This window comes from Coloeus monedula (assembly GCF_965178545.1).
Source record: "Coloeus monedula genome assembly, chromosome: 31".
Classification (NCBI taxonomy): domain Eukaryota; kingdom Metazoa; phylum Chordata; class Aves; order Passeriformes; family Corvidae; genus Coloeus; species Coloeus monedula.
In genome coordinates, this window is record NC_138811.1 from 1,636,424 (window position 1) to 1,651,674 (window position 15,251).

The following is a 15,251-nucleotide window of genomic DNA, read 5'->3' on the forward strand; positions in this document are numbered from 1 at the left end:
TGCCCCTAATGAACCCCACCGACCGCCCCTGATTTGCACCCCTCATTAAATGTTCATCGCTCCGCCCTCATTAGCATGCCCCCTTAATAGGGAGGCCCATTAATGCGCCTCATTAACGCTCTCTCATTAACGCCCCCTCATTAACGCCCCGTTAATTAACGCCCCTCACACCCCCTTGGCATCAGTGACCATGGGGGGGCGATGGTGGGGGAGGGGCCTGGCAGTGACCGCGGGGGGCGGGGCCGGGATGGGGGAGGGGCAGTCCCGGCGGTGACCACGGGGGGGCGGTACCAGGGTGGGGGAGGGGCGGTGCAGTCCCGGCGGTGCCCACGGGGGGGGTCCCGAGGTGGGGGAGGGGCAGTCCCGGCGGTGCCCACGAGGGGGCGGTACCGGGGTGGGGGAGGGGCAGTCCCGGTGGTGCCCACGGGGGGGGTCCCGGGATGGGGGAGGGGCAGTCCCGGTGGTGCCCACGGGGGGGGTCCCGGGATGGGGGAGGGGCAGTCCCGGCGGTGCCCACGGGGGGGGTCCCGAGGTGGGGGAGGGGCAGTCCCGGTGGTGACCACGGGGGGCGGTACCGGGGTGGGGGAGGGGCGGTGCAGTCCCGGTGGTGACCACGGGGGGCGGTACCGGGGTGGGGGAGGGGCGGTGCAGTGCCGGCGGTGCCCGCGGGGGGGCGGTACCGGGGTGGGGGAGGGGCGGTGCAGTGCCGGCGGTGCCCGCGGGGGGGCGGTACCGGGGTGGGGGAGGGGCGGTGCAGTCCCGGCGGTGCCCACGGGGGGGCGGTACCGGGGTGGGGGAGGGGCGGTGCAGTGCCGGCGGTGCCCGCGGGGGGGCGGTACCGGGGCCGGGAGGGGCCGGGGTCCCGCAGTGCCGGCGGCCGCCGCCGGGGGGAGCCCGCGGGCGCGGGGGGTCCGGGGGGGTCGCGCCGCGATCGCCGCATGGAGCTGAACCCGCAGGTACCGGGGGGGGCCGGGGGGGGGCGATGGGGGCACGGAGGGGGCCCGGGGGGGTCCTGGGGAGGGTCCCGGGGGGCCCGCGGGGGCCCGGTTGGGTCTGGGGGAGCGGCCCCCGCAGCTCCGGGGGGGCCAAGGGGGGGTGGGGGAGGCGCCCCCGGAGGTGCGGAGGGGCCGGGGGGGGGCGGGGGGGGCGCCGGTAAATTGGGGAGGGGTCGGTGAAAAGGGGAGGGGGGGAAGGGGCGCTGGTGAAATGGGGTCCGTGAGGGTCTGGGGTGGGTCCTGAGGGGGGGGCGGTGCGAATTTGGGGGGGGGGGGAACTGGGGGGTCCCACGGTGCGGGGGAGGGGCGGTAAAAAGGGGGGCTGTGAGGAGCGGGGGGGGCCCTGCAGGGGGGGGGGGGCTCAGTAAATGAGGGGGGTCCCGGGGGGGGGGGGGCTGTGAGCAGGGCGGGGTGAAACGGGGGGCGGGGGGAGGGAATAAAGACGGGGGGGTCGGGAATTTGGGGGGGGTCCGGGGTTTGAAAAGGGGGAGCGGCCCCTCCCGGCCCCCCCCGGGACCCTCCTGGGGGGCGGGGGCGGCGCTGGGGTTGTTCCCCTCCCCCCCCCGGGGAAACTGAGGCGGGGGTGGGGGCGGGGGGGGGGGTGGGGACCCCTCAGGTGTTTTTTTTGGGGGGGGGGCCCCCCCCGCCTCAGTTTCCCCAAGGAGGGGGGGGTGGGATTGGGGGTGGGGGGGGCCGATGTGGGCGCGCGGTGCATTCTGGGACGGCGCTGCGCCCCCCCACCCCCCCCTCCCCACTTTGATGGGGGGGGGGGAGGGATTGGTGTGATGGGGGGATTCTCCCACAATGCACCGCGCCGCCGTCGCCCCTGGCAACCCGGGGCTGAGCTTCCCACAATGCACCGCGGCCGCATCGGCCCCTGCGCGGGGTGAGGGGGGGGGGTCTGGGGGGGGGAGGGGGGGGTCCGGGGGTCCCGGGGAGGGGGGGGGGAGGGGGGGGATAATCGGCTTTGGCCCCCCCGCTGAGCCGCGGATTATTGGGGGGGGGGCTCCGATCCCGGCCGGATTTGGGGGGAGCAGATGGTCCGGGGGGGGGGAGGGGGGGGCAGGGAGCGTCCGGGCCCCCCCCGGATTTGGGGGGGGGGAGGGGAGGGGGCCTGGAGCCCCCTCGATTTGGGGAGGGGGGGATGGGGGGGGGGATGGGGGCCCGGCCCCGCCCGGGTTTGGGGGATGGGGGGGGCTGGGGGCGCCCCCGGGATTTGAGGGGGGGGGAGGGGGTGGGGACCCCCCTCGGTGGGGGGAGGGGAGGGGGTCGGGACCCCCCGGGCTGGATCCGGATCCCGCCGGATTTGGGGCGGGGGGCTCGGGGGGGGGGGGGAGGGGCAGGAGCCCGGGGGTGCCCCCTCCCCCCCCCCCGTGGGGGGATCGTTTAATCGCCCTCATTAGTTCAGCCCCCTCGTTAATTACCCGCCGGTGTTAATTGAGCCGTCGTTAATTGCCCCACCTCATCGATTCCCGCCGTCGTTCGTTTACGCCCCGTTAATTATCCCCCCGTTAATTTACCCCCTCATTAATTTATGCGCCTCGTTAATTTACCCCCCGTTAATTAACCCCCCATGAACTACCCCGTCATTAGCTACCCCATCATTAATTACCCCATCATTAATTACCCCATATTATTTACCCCCATCATTAATTGCTCCCGCATTAATTACCACCCCATTAATTACCCCCTATTACTTTACCCCCCCATTAATTACCCCATCATTAATTAGCCCCCCATTAATTACCCCATTAATTACCCCATCATTAATTAACCCCCCATTAATTACCCCAATATTAATTACTCCCCCATTAATTAACCCCACCATTATTTAACCCCCCATTAATTACCCCATCATCACTTAATCTCCCCATTAATTTCCCCCTTCATTAATTAACCCCCATTAATTACCCCCATCATTAGCTAACCTCCCCATTAATTACCCCATCATGAATTAACCCCCCCATTAATTACCCCCAACATTACTTAACCCCCATTAATTACCCCCCATTATTTAACCCCCCATTAATTACCCCATCATTAATTAACCCCCCATTAATTACCCCATCATTACTTAACCCCCCATTAACTACCCCATCATTAATTATCCCCCCATTAATTACCCCCTATTAATTACCCCATCAGTAATTAACACCCCCAATTAATTACCCCATCAATCCCAGCCCCCCATTAATTACCCCCCATCATTTACCCCATTAATGACTCCCATTATTGACCCCCCCATTAATTACCTCCATCAATCCCAGTCCCCCCATTAACTACCCCCATTAATGACCCCCATTAATTATCCCCCATTAATTACCCCCATTAATGACCCTCATTAATTACTCCCATTAATTACCACCCATTAATCACCTCCATCAATCCCAGCCCCTCATTAATTACCCCCATTAATGACCCCCATTATTTACTCCCATTAATTACCCCCTCATTAATTACCCCCATTATTTACCCCCATTATTTACCCCCATTAATTACCCCCTATTATTTACCCCCCATTAATTTCCCCCATTAATTACCTTCATCAATCCCAGCCCCCCCATTTAATTACCCCATTAATGACCCCCATTAATGACCCCCCATTATTTACCCCATTAATTACCCCCCATTATTTACCCCCCATTAATGACCCCCCATTATTTACCCCCATTAATTACGCCCATTAATGACCCCTATTAATGACCCCCCATTATTTACCCCCATTAATTCCCCCATTAATGACCCCCCTCCCCTCTCTCTCCCCCAGCTCGGCGCCCCCCGCTGACCTCGGGGGGTCCCCGCGCCCCTCCCCCACCATGGCGCGCCCCTCCCCCGCCCCGCGCGGCCCCGGGCCCGTCCCGGCGCTGCTGCTGCTGCTGCTGCTGCCCGCGGGCGGCCTCGGTAAGGGCGGGACCGGGGCGGGAGGGGGGACCCCCGGGGGGAGAGGGCAGGGGGGGATGGGACCCCCGGGGGGGGAGGGGAGAGGGGAACGGGACCGCCGGGGGGGGAGGGGGCGGGCAACAGCCCAGGGGCGTGGAAAGGGTGTGCGAGGGGTGTGTGACACCCCAGGGGTGTGCAAGGGGTGCGCAAATTGCCCCAGGGGTGTGCAAAGGGTGTGCGAGGGGCGTGTGACACCCCAGGGGCGTGAAAAGGGTGTGCAACACCCCAGGAGTGTGGAAAGGGTGTGCGAGGGGCGTGTGACACCCTTGAGGTACCCAAAGGTGTGCAAAGGGTGTGAAAGGGGCGTGTGACACCCCAGGGGCGTGCAAAGGGTGCGCAAATTGCCCCAGGGGTGTGCAAAGGGTGTGCGAGGGGCGTGTGACACCCCAGGGGCGTGCAAGGGGTGTGCAAATTGCCCCAGGGGTGTGCAAAGGGTGTGCGAGGGGTGTGTGACACCCCAGGGGTGTGAGAGGGGTGCGCAAATTGCCCCAGGGGTGTGCAAAGGGTGTGCGAGGGGTGTGTGACACCCCAGGGGTGTGGAAAGGGTGTGTGAGGGGCGTGTGACACTCTTGAGGTACCGAAAGGTGTGCAAAGGGTGTGCGAGGGGCGTGTGACACCCCAGGGGCGTGAAAAGGGTGTGTGAATCACCACAGGGGTGTGCAAAGGGTGTGCAAATCAGCCCAGGAGTGTGCAAAGGGTGTGCGAGGGGCGTGTGACACCCCAGGGGTGTGCAAAGGGTGTGCAAGGGGTGTGTGACACCCCAGGGGTGTGCAAAGGGTGTGCGAATCACCCCAGGGGTGTGCAAAGGGTGTGCAACACCCCAGGAGTGTGCAAAAGGTGTGCAAATCACCCCAGGGGTGTGCAAAGGGTGTGCGAGGGGTGTGTGACACCCCAGGGGTGTGCAAAGGGTGTGCAAATCACCCCAGGGGTGTGCAAAGGGTGTGCGAGGGGCGTGTGACACCCCAGGGGCGTGCAAAGGGTGTGCGAATCACCCCAGGGGCGTACAAAGGGTGTGCAACACCCCAGGAGTGTGCAAAGTGTGTGCGAGGGGCGTGTGACACCCTTGAGGTACCCAGGGGAGTGCAAATGGGGTGCGAGGGATGTGTGACATTCCCGAGGTGTGCAAAGCACATGCAAATCACCCCAGGGGTGTGCAAAGGGTGTGTGAGGGGTGTGCGACACCCCAGGGGTGTGCAAAGGGTGTGAAAGGGGAGTGTGACACCCCGGGGCGTGCAAAGGGTGTGCAAGGGCTGTGCGACACCCCAGGGGCGTGAAAAGTGTGTGCAAATCAGCCCAGGGGCGTGCAAAGGGTGTGCAAAGGGCGTGTGACACCCCAGAGGTGCTCAGGAGTCTGCCAAGGGTGTGCAAATCACCCCAGGGGTGTGCAAAGGGTGTGCAAAGGGCGTGTGACACCCCAGGGGCCTGAAAAGGATGTGTGACACGCCAGAGGTGCCCAGGGGTGTGCAAAGGGTGTGTGAGGGGCGAGTGACACTCCCGAGGTGTGCAAACCATGTGCAAATCACCCCAGGGGTGTGCAGAGGGTGTGCGAGGGGCGTGCAACATCCCAGAGGTGTGCAAAGGGGGTGAAAATCACCCCGGGGTGTGCAAAGGGCGTGCAAAGGGTGTGCAAGGGGTGTGCGACACTGTTGAAGTACCCAGGGGCGTGAGAGGTGCGTGCGACATCCCAGAGGTGTGCAAAGGGTGTGCAAATCACCCAAGAGGTGTGCAAAGGGCATGAGAGGGGTGTGTGACACCCCAGGGCTGTGCAAAGGGTGTGCAAGGGGTGTGTGACTCCCCAGGGGCCTGAAAAGGGTGTGCGACACCCCAGAGGTGCCCAGGGGCGTGCAAAGGGTGTGTGAGGGGCGTGTGACACCCCAGGGGTGTGCAAAAGGTGTGCAAATCGCCCCAGGCGCATGCAAGGGGTGTGCGACACCCCAGAGCGGTCCGGGGGTGTGCAAATCACCCCAGGGGCGTGCAAAGGGTGTGCAAGGGGCGTGTGACATCCCAGAGGTGTGCAAAGGGTGTGCAAATCACACCGGGGTGTGGAAGGTGTGTGCCAGGGCGGTGCGACACCCTTGAGGTGCTCAGGGGGGTGCAAAGGGGGTGCAAATCATCCCAGGGGCGTGCAAAGGGTGTGCAAGGGATGTGCAACACCATTGAGGTACCCAGGGGCGTGCAAGGGGTGTGCAACACCCCAGAGGTGGCCGGGGGCGTGCAAAGGGTGTGCAAATCACCCAAGAGGTGTGCAAAGGGGGTGCGAGGGGCGTGTGACACCGTTCAGGTACCCAGGGGTGTGCAAGGAGTGTGTGACACCCTGGAGGTACCCAGGGCTGTGCAAAGGGTGTGCAAATCACCCCAGGGGCGTGCAAAGGGTGTGCAAATCACCCAAGAGGTGTGCAAAGGGCGTGAGAGGGGTGTGTGACACCCCAGGGCTGTGCAAAGGGTGTGCAAATCACCCTAGAGGTGTGCAAAGGGTGTGCAAATCACCCCAGGGGCGTGCAAAGGGTGTGCAAGGGGCGTGTGACACCCTGAGGTGTGTGAGGGCTGTGGGACACCCTTGAGATTCCCAGGGGCGTGCAAAGTGTGTCCAAATCATCCCCAGCGGTGTGCAAAGGGGGTGCAGGGGACGTGCGACATCCCAGGGGCGTGCAAAGGGTGTGCAAATCAACCCAGGAGTGTGCAAAGGGTGTGTGAGGGGCGTGTGACACCGTTCAGGTACCCAGGGGTGTGCAAGGAGTGTGTGACACCCTGGAGGTACCCAGGGCTGTGCAAAGGGTGTGCAAATCACCCCAGGGGCGTGCAAAGGGTGTGCAAGGGGCGTGTGACACCGTTGAGGTACCCAAGGCCGTGCGAGGAGTGTGCGACACCCCAGAGGTGGCCGGGGGTGTGCAAAGGGTGTGCAACACCCTGGAGGTACCCAGAGGTGTGCAAATCACCCCAGGGGCGTGTGAAGGGGGTGCGAGGGGCGTGAGACACCCCAGGGGTGTGCAAAGGGTGTGCAAGGGGTGTGCGACACCCTGGAGGTACCCAGAGGTGTGCAAATCGCCCCAGGGGCGTGTGAAGGGGGTGCGAGGGGCGTGAGACACCCCAGGGGTGTGCAAAGGGTGTGTGAGGGGTGTGTGACACCCCAGGGGTGTGCAAAGGGTGTGTGAGGGGTGTGTGACACCCCAGGGGTGTGCAAAGGGTGTGTGAGGGGTGTGTGACACCCCAGGGGTGTGCAAAGGGTGTGCAAGGGGTGTGTGACACCCCAGGGGTGTGCAAGGGGCGTGTGACACAACAGGGCAAATCACCCCGGGGTGGGCCAGGCTTGTAAAACAGCCCGGAGGTGCCTCTGCTTGTGCGAGGGGCGTGCAAGGGGCTGGGACGTGTTCCAGCGGTGCCTGTGCTTGTGCAAGGGGTGTGCGAGGGCTTTGTGCCACCCTGGAGGTGCCCTGGGTGTGCGAGGGGCGTGCAAGGCTGGTGTGACAGCCCGGAGGTGCCCTGGGTGTGCGAGGGGCGTGCAAGGCTGGTGTGACAGCCCGGAGGTGCCCTGGGTGTGCGAGGGGCGTGAAACGCTTGTGCAAAGGCAGTGCAAGACCCCAGGCACAGCCAGAGGTGTGCGAGGGGTGTGTGAGGGCTGTGACACGTCCTGGAGGTGCCTGCGCTTGTGCAAGGCGTGTGCAAGGGGCGTGCGATGCCCCCGAGGCGGCCGGGGTGGTGCAAAGGGGGCGCAGGGATTGTGTAAGGGGTGTGCAAGGGCCGGGTAAGGTCAGGGCAGCACCCCAGGGGCGCACGGGGGTGTGCAAGGGACGCGTGTCGGTCTAATGTTGGTGCAAGGGGCGTGCAAGGGATGCGGAACACCCCAGGGCTGCACAAGTGCTTGCGCAAGGGGTGTGTAAGGGGTGTGTAAGGGTTGAGGAGTGTTTCAGCAGGGGCTGGGCTGCGCCCCAGGGGTGTGCAACGGGTGTGCAAGGGCCGTGTGAGGTCTCTGCAAGACCCCAGGGGGGTGCAAGGGGCGTGCAAGGATTGTGTAAGGCTTGTGCAAGGCTTGCACAGCACCCCAGGGGTGTGTAAGGGGTGTGCAAGGGTTGAGCAGTGTTTGAGCAGGGGCTGGGCTGCGCCCCAGGGGTGTGTAAGGGGTGTGTAAGGGGTGTGTGAAAGGCACGGGCAAGGATTGTGTAAGGCTTGTGCAAGGCTGGTGCAGCATCCCAGGGGTGTGTAAGGGGTGTGCAAGGCGTGTGCAAGGCTGGCACAGTGGCCTGGGTGTGCGAGGAGTGTGTAAGGGATGTGTAAGGAGTGTGCAAGGGTTGTGCAAGGCTGGCTCCGCTCCCGGGTGTGCAAGGGGTGTGTAAGGGCTGTTAATGGGTGTGTAAGGGGTGTGTAAGGGGTGTGTAAGGGGTGTGTAAGGGGTGTTCAAGGGCTGCGTAAGGGCTGTGTGAGAGGAGTGTAAGGGCTTTGCAATGGGTGTGTAATGGGTGTGTAAGGGCTGTGTAAGGTGTGTGTAAGGGTTGTGCAAGGGGTGTGCAAGGGGCGTGTAAGGAGTGTGTAAGGGGTGTGCAATGGGGTGCAAGGGGTGTGTAAGGAGTGTGCAAGGGGTGTGCAAGGGGTGTGTAAGGGGTGTGCAAGGGGTGTGTAAGGGGTGTGTAAGGGGTGTGCAATGGGGGTGCGATGGGGGTGCAATGGGTGTGCAAGGAGTGTGTAAGGGGTGTGCAAGGGGTGTGCAAAGGGGGCCGCGGGCGGTGCCAGGGCCGTGCGAACTCGCCCGGGGATCGAGCGGTGCCCGCCCGGGAGCCGATTGAGGGGAGCGCCGGGAGCGCCCCAAATTCCAGGATCGGGGATCCGGGATCCGGGATCTGGGAATGCCCCAAATTCTGGGATCAGGGATCTGGGATCGGGGATCGGGGATCTGGGAACACCCCGAATTCCGGGATCGGGGATCCGGGAGGTGCCGGGTTCAGGGATCCCGGGGGGCCCTGGGAATGGGGGAGATCCCGGATTTGGGGGATTTGGGATCTGGGATTGGGGGGACACCGGTTTTTGGGGACCTGGGATCTGGGATCGGGGACATCCCGGATTTGGGGGTGACCCAGGATCGGGGAGATCCCAGATTTGGGATGACCGAAGAATCTGGGAATGGGGGGATCCCGGATTTTGGGGGACCCAGGATCTGGGACTGGGGGGACACCGATTTTTGGGGACCCGGGATCCGGGATCGGGGGGATCCTGGTGCCTTGGAGAAAGGGAGACCCCGGGTTTTGGGGGATCCAGGATCTGGGATTGGGGGCAGCCCGGATTTTGGGATCGGGGTCTCCATTGTCAGGGATTGGGACACCGCTGATTTTGGGGTCCCAGGTGTCGGGGTCCGGGGGGTCCCGGCTGTCAGGGTTTGGGGGCTCCCGGATTTTGGGGGACCCAAACCTCCGGGTGTCCAGGATTTGGGGTCCCAGGTGTTTGGGATGGGGGTCACCCTGGATTTTGGGGTCCCAGGTGTTTGGGATTAGGAGCCGCTGGATTTTGGGGTCCCAGGTGTTTGGGATTGGGAGAACCTCTGGATTTTGGGGTCCCACATGTTTGGGATTGGGGGGCCTCTGGATTTTGGGGTCCCACATATTTGGGATGGGGGACGCCCTGGATTTTGGGGTCCCAGGTGTTTGGGATTGGGGTCACCCTGGATTTTGGGGTCCCAGGTGTTTGGGATGGGGGTCACCCTGGATTTTGGGGTCCCAGGTGTTTGGGACTGGGGAGCCTCTGGATTTTGGGGTCCCAGGTGTTTGGGATTGGGGGAGCCTCTGGATTTTGGGGTCCCAGGTGTTTGGGATTGGGGACACCCTGGATTTTGGGGTCCCAGGTGTTTGGGACTGGGAGAACCTCTGGATTTTGGGGTCCCAGGTGTTTGGGATTGGGGGACACCCTGGATTTTGGGGTCCCACATGTTTGGGACTGGGAGAACCTCTGGATTTTGGGGTCCCACATGTTTGGGATTGGGGGAGCCTCTGGATTTTGGGGTCCCACATGTTTGGGATTGGGGACACCCTGGATTTTGGGGTCCCAGGTGTTTGGGGTTGGGGGAGCCTCTGGATTTTGGGGTCCCAGGTGTTTGGGATGGGGGACACCCTGGATTTTGGGGTCCCACATGTTTGGGATTGGGGTCACCCTGGATTTTGGGGTCCCAGGTGTTTGGGATTGGGGGGCACCCTGGATTTTGGGGTCCCAGGTGTTTGGGGTTGGGGGAACGCAGGTGTGTCAGCTGGGGGGGGCAGGTGTTCGGGATCAGGGGATCCGGGTGCTTGGGATCGGGGATCCGGGTGTGCAGGATTTGGGGTCCGGGTGTGCAGGATTTGGGATCCGGGTGTTTGGGATCTGGGGATCCGGGTGTGCAGGATTTGGGATCCGGGTGTGCAGGATTTGGGAGCCGGGTGTGCAGGATTTGGGATCCAGGTGTTTGGGATCTGGGGATCCAGGTGTGCAGGATTTGGGATCCGGGTGTGTAGGATTTGGGGTCCGGGTGTGCAGGATTTGGGAGCCGGGTGTGCAGGATTTGGGATCCAGGTGTTTGGGATCTGGGGATCCAGGTGTGCAGGATTTGGGGTCCGGGTGTGCAGGATTTGGGAGCCGGGTGTGCAGGATTTGGGATCCGGGTGTGCAGGATTTGGGATCCGGGTGTGCAGGATTTGGGATCCAGGTGTTTGGGATCTGGGGATCCAGGTGTGCAGGATTTGGGATCCGGGTGTGTAGGATTTGGGATCCAGGTGTGCAGGATTTGGGATCCGGGTGTGCAGGATTTGGGATCCGGGTGTGCAGGATTTGGGATCCAGGTGTGCAGGATTTGGGAGCCGGGTGTGCAGGATTTGGGAGCCGGGTGTGCAGGATTTGGGATCCGGGTGTTTGGGATTTGGGTGTCCCAGCTGTGCAGGCTTGGTGGGATCCCGGTGTCAGGGGCTGGGGGATCCCAAAAGTCCAGGATTGGGGGTCCCTATTGTCAGGGATTGGGGACCCCCTGGATTTTGGGGTCCCAGATGTTTGGGATTGGGGGGATCCAGGTGTCCAGGACTGGGGGGATCCGGGATTTTGGGGTCCCAGGTGTCGGATTGGGGGGTCCCAAGTGTCGGGGTCAGGGGGGACCCGGGTGTCGGGGACTGGGGGGATCCAGGATTTTGGGGTCCCAAACATCCACTGGGGGTCCCTCTTGTCCAGGTTTTGGGGTCCCAGGTGTCTGGGAGGACCCGGGTATTCGGGATTGAGGAAACCCCAGGTTTTGGGGTCCCGGGTGTGTCAGCTCGGGGGGTCCCAGGACTTTGGGATTGGGTTCCCAAATGTCCGGGATTGGGGATCCCAGGTGGTGGGATTTGGGGCTGGGGGCTGCAGGGCCGGGGGGTGCCCAGGTCCCTGATTTGGGGTTCGGGACCCAGGTGGCCCCGGTGCCCCCAGGGCTGAGCAGGGCACAGAGGTGGGGCTGGGGGACCCCGTTTGGGGGTGCAGGGCCCCGTTTGGGGTCCGCTGACCTGTTTGGGGTTCCCGGACCCCATCTGGGGCTTCCTGACCCCCTTTGGTGCTCCCTGACCCCGTTTTGGGGTTCCCGGACCCTATTTGGGGTTCCTTGACCCCATTTTGGGGTTCCCTGACCCTATTTGGGGTTCCTTGACCCCCTTTTGGGGTTCCCTGACCCCAGGGCTGATCTGGGGGCGCTCTCCCTGGGGCTGGCGCAGCGGGATCTGCTGTGGGAGGGATTGGGGTACCCCGGCTGTTTGGGGGTCCCCTGACCCCGTTTTGGGGGTCCCTGACCCCGTTTTGGGGTTCCAGGGCTGATCCGGGGTCGCTCCCGTTCGGGCTGGCTGTGGGATCTGCTGTGCGAGGGGTACCCGCTGGAGCTGCGGGGTTTGGGGCACCCCGGGGTTTGGGGTTCCCTGACGCCCTTTAGGGTTCCCTGACCCCGTTTTGGGGTTTCCGGACCCTATTTGGGGTTCCCGGACCCCATTTTGGGGTTCCCTGACCCCAGGGCTGATCCAGGGGTGCTCCCGTTGGGGCTGGTGCACTGGGAGCCGGTGTATGAGGGGCACCCCTGGGTGGGAGGGATTGGGGTACCCCGGGGGTTTGGGGTTCCCTGACCCCATTTGGGGTTCCCTGACCCCGTTTTGGGATTCCCTGATCCCGTTTTGGGGTTCCAGGCCTGATCCGGGGCGCGCTCCCGTTCGGGCTGGCTGTGGGATCTGCTGTGCGAGGGGTACCCGCTGGAGCTGGGGGGTTTGGGGTACCCCGGCTGTTTTGGGGTTCCCAGATCCAATTTGGGGTTCCCTGACCCCGTTTTGGGGTTCCAGGGCTGATCCGGGGCGCGCTCCCGTTCGGGCTGGCGCGCCGGGAGCTGGCATGTGAGGGGTACCCGCTGGAGCTGCGCTGCCCCGGCAGCGACGTGGTGCTGGTGGCCGATGCCAACTACGGCCGGACCGACGACAAAATCTGCGACGCCGACCCCGGGCAGATGGCGAACGTGCAGTGCTACCTGCCCCAGGCACACCCCATCATGGCCCAGAGGTGACACTGGGGGCACTGGGAGGGCACTGGTGGGCACCGGGGGCACTGGGGGTACTGGGGGTACTGGGGACACTGGGGACATTGGGGACACTGGGGGGCACTGGGGGTACTGGGGACACTGGGGACATTGGGGACACTGGGGACACTGGGGACACTGGGGACACTGGGGGCGCTGGGGGTATTGGGGGTACTGGGGACACTGGGGACATTGGGGACACTGGGGGGACACTGGGGACATTGGGGACACTGGGGACATTGGGGACACTGGGGACACTGGGGGCGCTGGGGGTATTGGGGGTACTGGGGACACTGGGGACATTGGGGACACTGGGGGGACACTGGGGACATTGGGGACACTGGGGACATTGGGGACACTGGGGACACTGGGGGCGCTGGGGGTATTGGGGGTACTGGGGACACTGGGGACATTGGGGACACTGGGGGGGCACTGGGGACATTGGGGACACTGGGGGGGCACTGGGGGCGCTGGGGGTACTGGGGACACTGGGGGTACTGGGGGGCACTGGGGGCGCTGGGGGGACACTGGGAAGGTGTAGGAGGTTGGGGACATGGGGACAGATGGGCGATGGGGGACACAGCACTGGGAGTGGGGACACAGGGACAGAGGGACAGGAAGGGGACACCCCTGGGGACACCCTGGGGACACCCTGGGGACACCTTGGAGACACCCTGGGGACACCCTGGGGACACCTTGGGGACACTTTGGGGACACCTTGGGGACACTTTGGGGACATGGGGACGGGCTGGAGCTGTGCAGGCGCTCAGGAGGGTGGGACATGGCGGGGGTGGGGACCCGCTGGGGACTTGGGGACATGGAGGGGACGTGGGCGAGGGCGGGGGACGTGGCCCCGTGGTGACGCGGGGGCACCTGGGGACGGGCAGGACACGGGGACACGTGGGGGTGGCACAAGGAGGGACACGGAGGGTGTGGGACAAGTGGGGTGGGTGGCCCTGGGGACAGCGTGGGGACAACACGGGGGTGGCACAGCTCAGGGACGTCCCCGTGGCCCCACGGCGCGCGCTGGCCCCCCCAGGGGACACCTGAGTCCCGTGTCCCCAAATGTCGGGGCCACACCTGCGCCCTGCCCCCCCCCCCGTGTCCCCGCTGTCCCTCCTGTCCCTGCTGGCCCCTGTCCTGTGGCCCCTGTCCCACTGTCCTGTGGCCCCTGTCCCTCCCTGTCCCCACGGCCCCCCTGTTGCTGCTGTCCCCCTCTAGCACCGTGTCCCAGCTCCACGTCCTCGGTGTCCCCATGTCCCTGCTGTCCCCATGTCCCTGCTGTCCCCTTGTCCCCCCGTGTCTCTGCTGTCCCCCAGTGTTCCCCTGTGTCCCTTCGTGTCCTGTGTCCCCCCACATCTCCTCATGTCCCATGTCCCTGATGTGTCCCCCCATGTCCCTGATGTGTCCCCCAATGCCCCCCATGTCCCTGACGTGTCCCCCCGTGTCCCCGCAGGTGCAATAACCGCACTCAGTGCGTGGTGGTCGCCGGCTCCGACGCTTTCCCCGACCCCTGTCCCGGCACCTACAAATACCTGGAGGTGCAGTACGACTGCGTGCCCTACAGTGAGTGCTGCCCCACGGCCCTGCCCCACCGAGCCTGCCCCACCGAGCCTGCCCCACACAGCCACGGCTCTGCCCCACGGCCCTGCCCCACAGCTCCCCAGAGCCAGCACCCCCGGCCCGGCACCGACAAATGCCTGGAGGTGCCGTACAGTGAGTGAGCCACAGCTCTGCCCCACAGCCCTGCAGCTCTGCCCCACAGCTCAGCCCCACAGCTCAGCCCCACAGCTCTGCCCCACAGCTCTGCCCCACAGCTCAGCCCCACAGCTCTGCCCCACAGCTCAGCCCCACAGCTCTGCCCCACAGCTCTGCCCCACAGCTCAGCCCCACAGCTCTGCCCCACAGCCCTGCGCTGTCCTGCCCCACAGCTCTGCCCCATCCCGGCACCCACAAGTACCTGGAGGTGCCGTACGTCCCCTACAGCGAGTGCTGCCCCCCAGCTCTGCCCCATGGCTGCCCCCCAGCTCTGCCCCACGGCGCTGCCCCACAGCGCCCCCAGACCCACAGCACCCCCAGCTCAGCACCCCCAAGGTGCTGAATGACTGCGTCCCCCAGCTCTGCCCCACAGCTCTGCCCCACAGCTCTGCCCCACAGCGTCCCCCCCAGCCCCACAGCACCCCATAGCACCCAGAGGTGCACCCAGGGACTCCCGCCCCACAGCGGAACCCCATGGGGACCCCACAGCGCCCCCCATGTCCCACCCCACGGCACCTACGGGGACCCCACAGCACCCCAGGGACCCCCAACCCCCCAACCCTGGGGGCACCTGGACACCTGGGGGGGGAGGGGGATGGGATTGGGGGGAGGGCGGGGCCCGGGGCCTCGGGGAGCCCCCAGGTGTCGGGGGGGGCTGTGCCCCCCTCGGGGTCCCCCTGTGTGGTGTTTGTCCCCCCCAGGCGGGGCGTGACCCCCCCGTCCCCAATTTTGGACCCCCCCGTGTCCGTCCCTCTGGGGGGGCCGCCCCCCCCTTGGGGCTGTTGGGGGGCTCTGTCTGACCTGGGGGGCCCGGGGGGGTTGGGGTGACCCCGTCTCTCCCCAGGCGCCGTCGCGGGACCCCCAAAATCCCCCCGGCCCCTCCCCCCCCTTTGCTTTGCAGCCGCCGCCGGAGCCGCCCGAGGGAACGGCCGGGACCGGGCCGGACACGGCCGGACAGGGCTGGACACGGCACCGGCCCCGGGCCACGCACCGGGCACAGCAGCACGGCACCGACACGGCACCGACACGGCACC

General features: G+C 65.1%; 1 protein-coding gene across 1 annotated transcript in view; it reads left to right on the forward strand.

Annotated features, from left to right (window-relative positions):
- Positions 1–201: 201 nt before the first annotated feature.
- ADGRL1 (adhesion G protein-coupled receptor L1) overlaps positions 202–15,251 on the forward strand; it is a gene marked incomplete at both ends in the record, with an annotated part of 57,346 nt that continues 42,296 nt past the window's right edge. Inside the window, 4 exons of the mRNA XM_082299334.1 lie at positions 202–295; positions 11,715–11,789; positions 12,230–12,443; positions 13,916–14,025. Of these exons, the coding sequence (XP_082155460.1) occupies positions 202–295; positions 11,715–11,789; positions 12,230–12,443; positions 13,916–14,025 (493 nt within the window). The remainder of the gene's footprint in view (positions 296–11,714; positions 11,790–12,229; positions 12,444–13,915; positions 14,026–15,251) is intronic.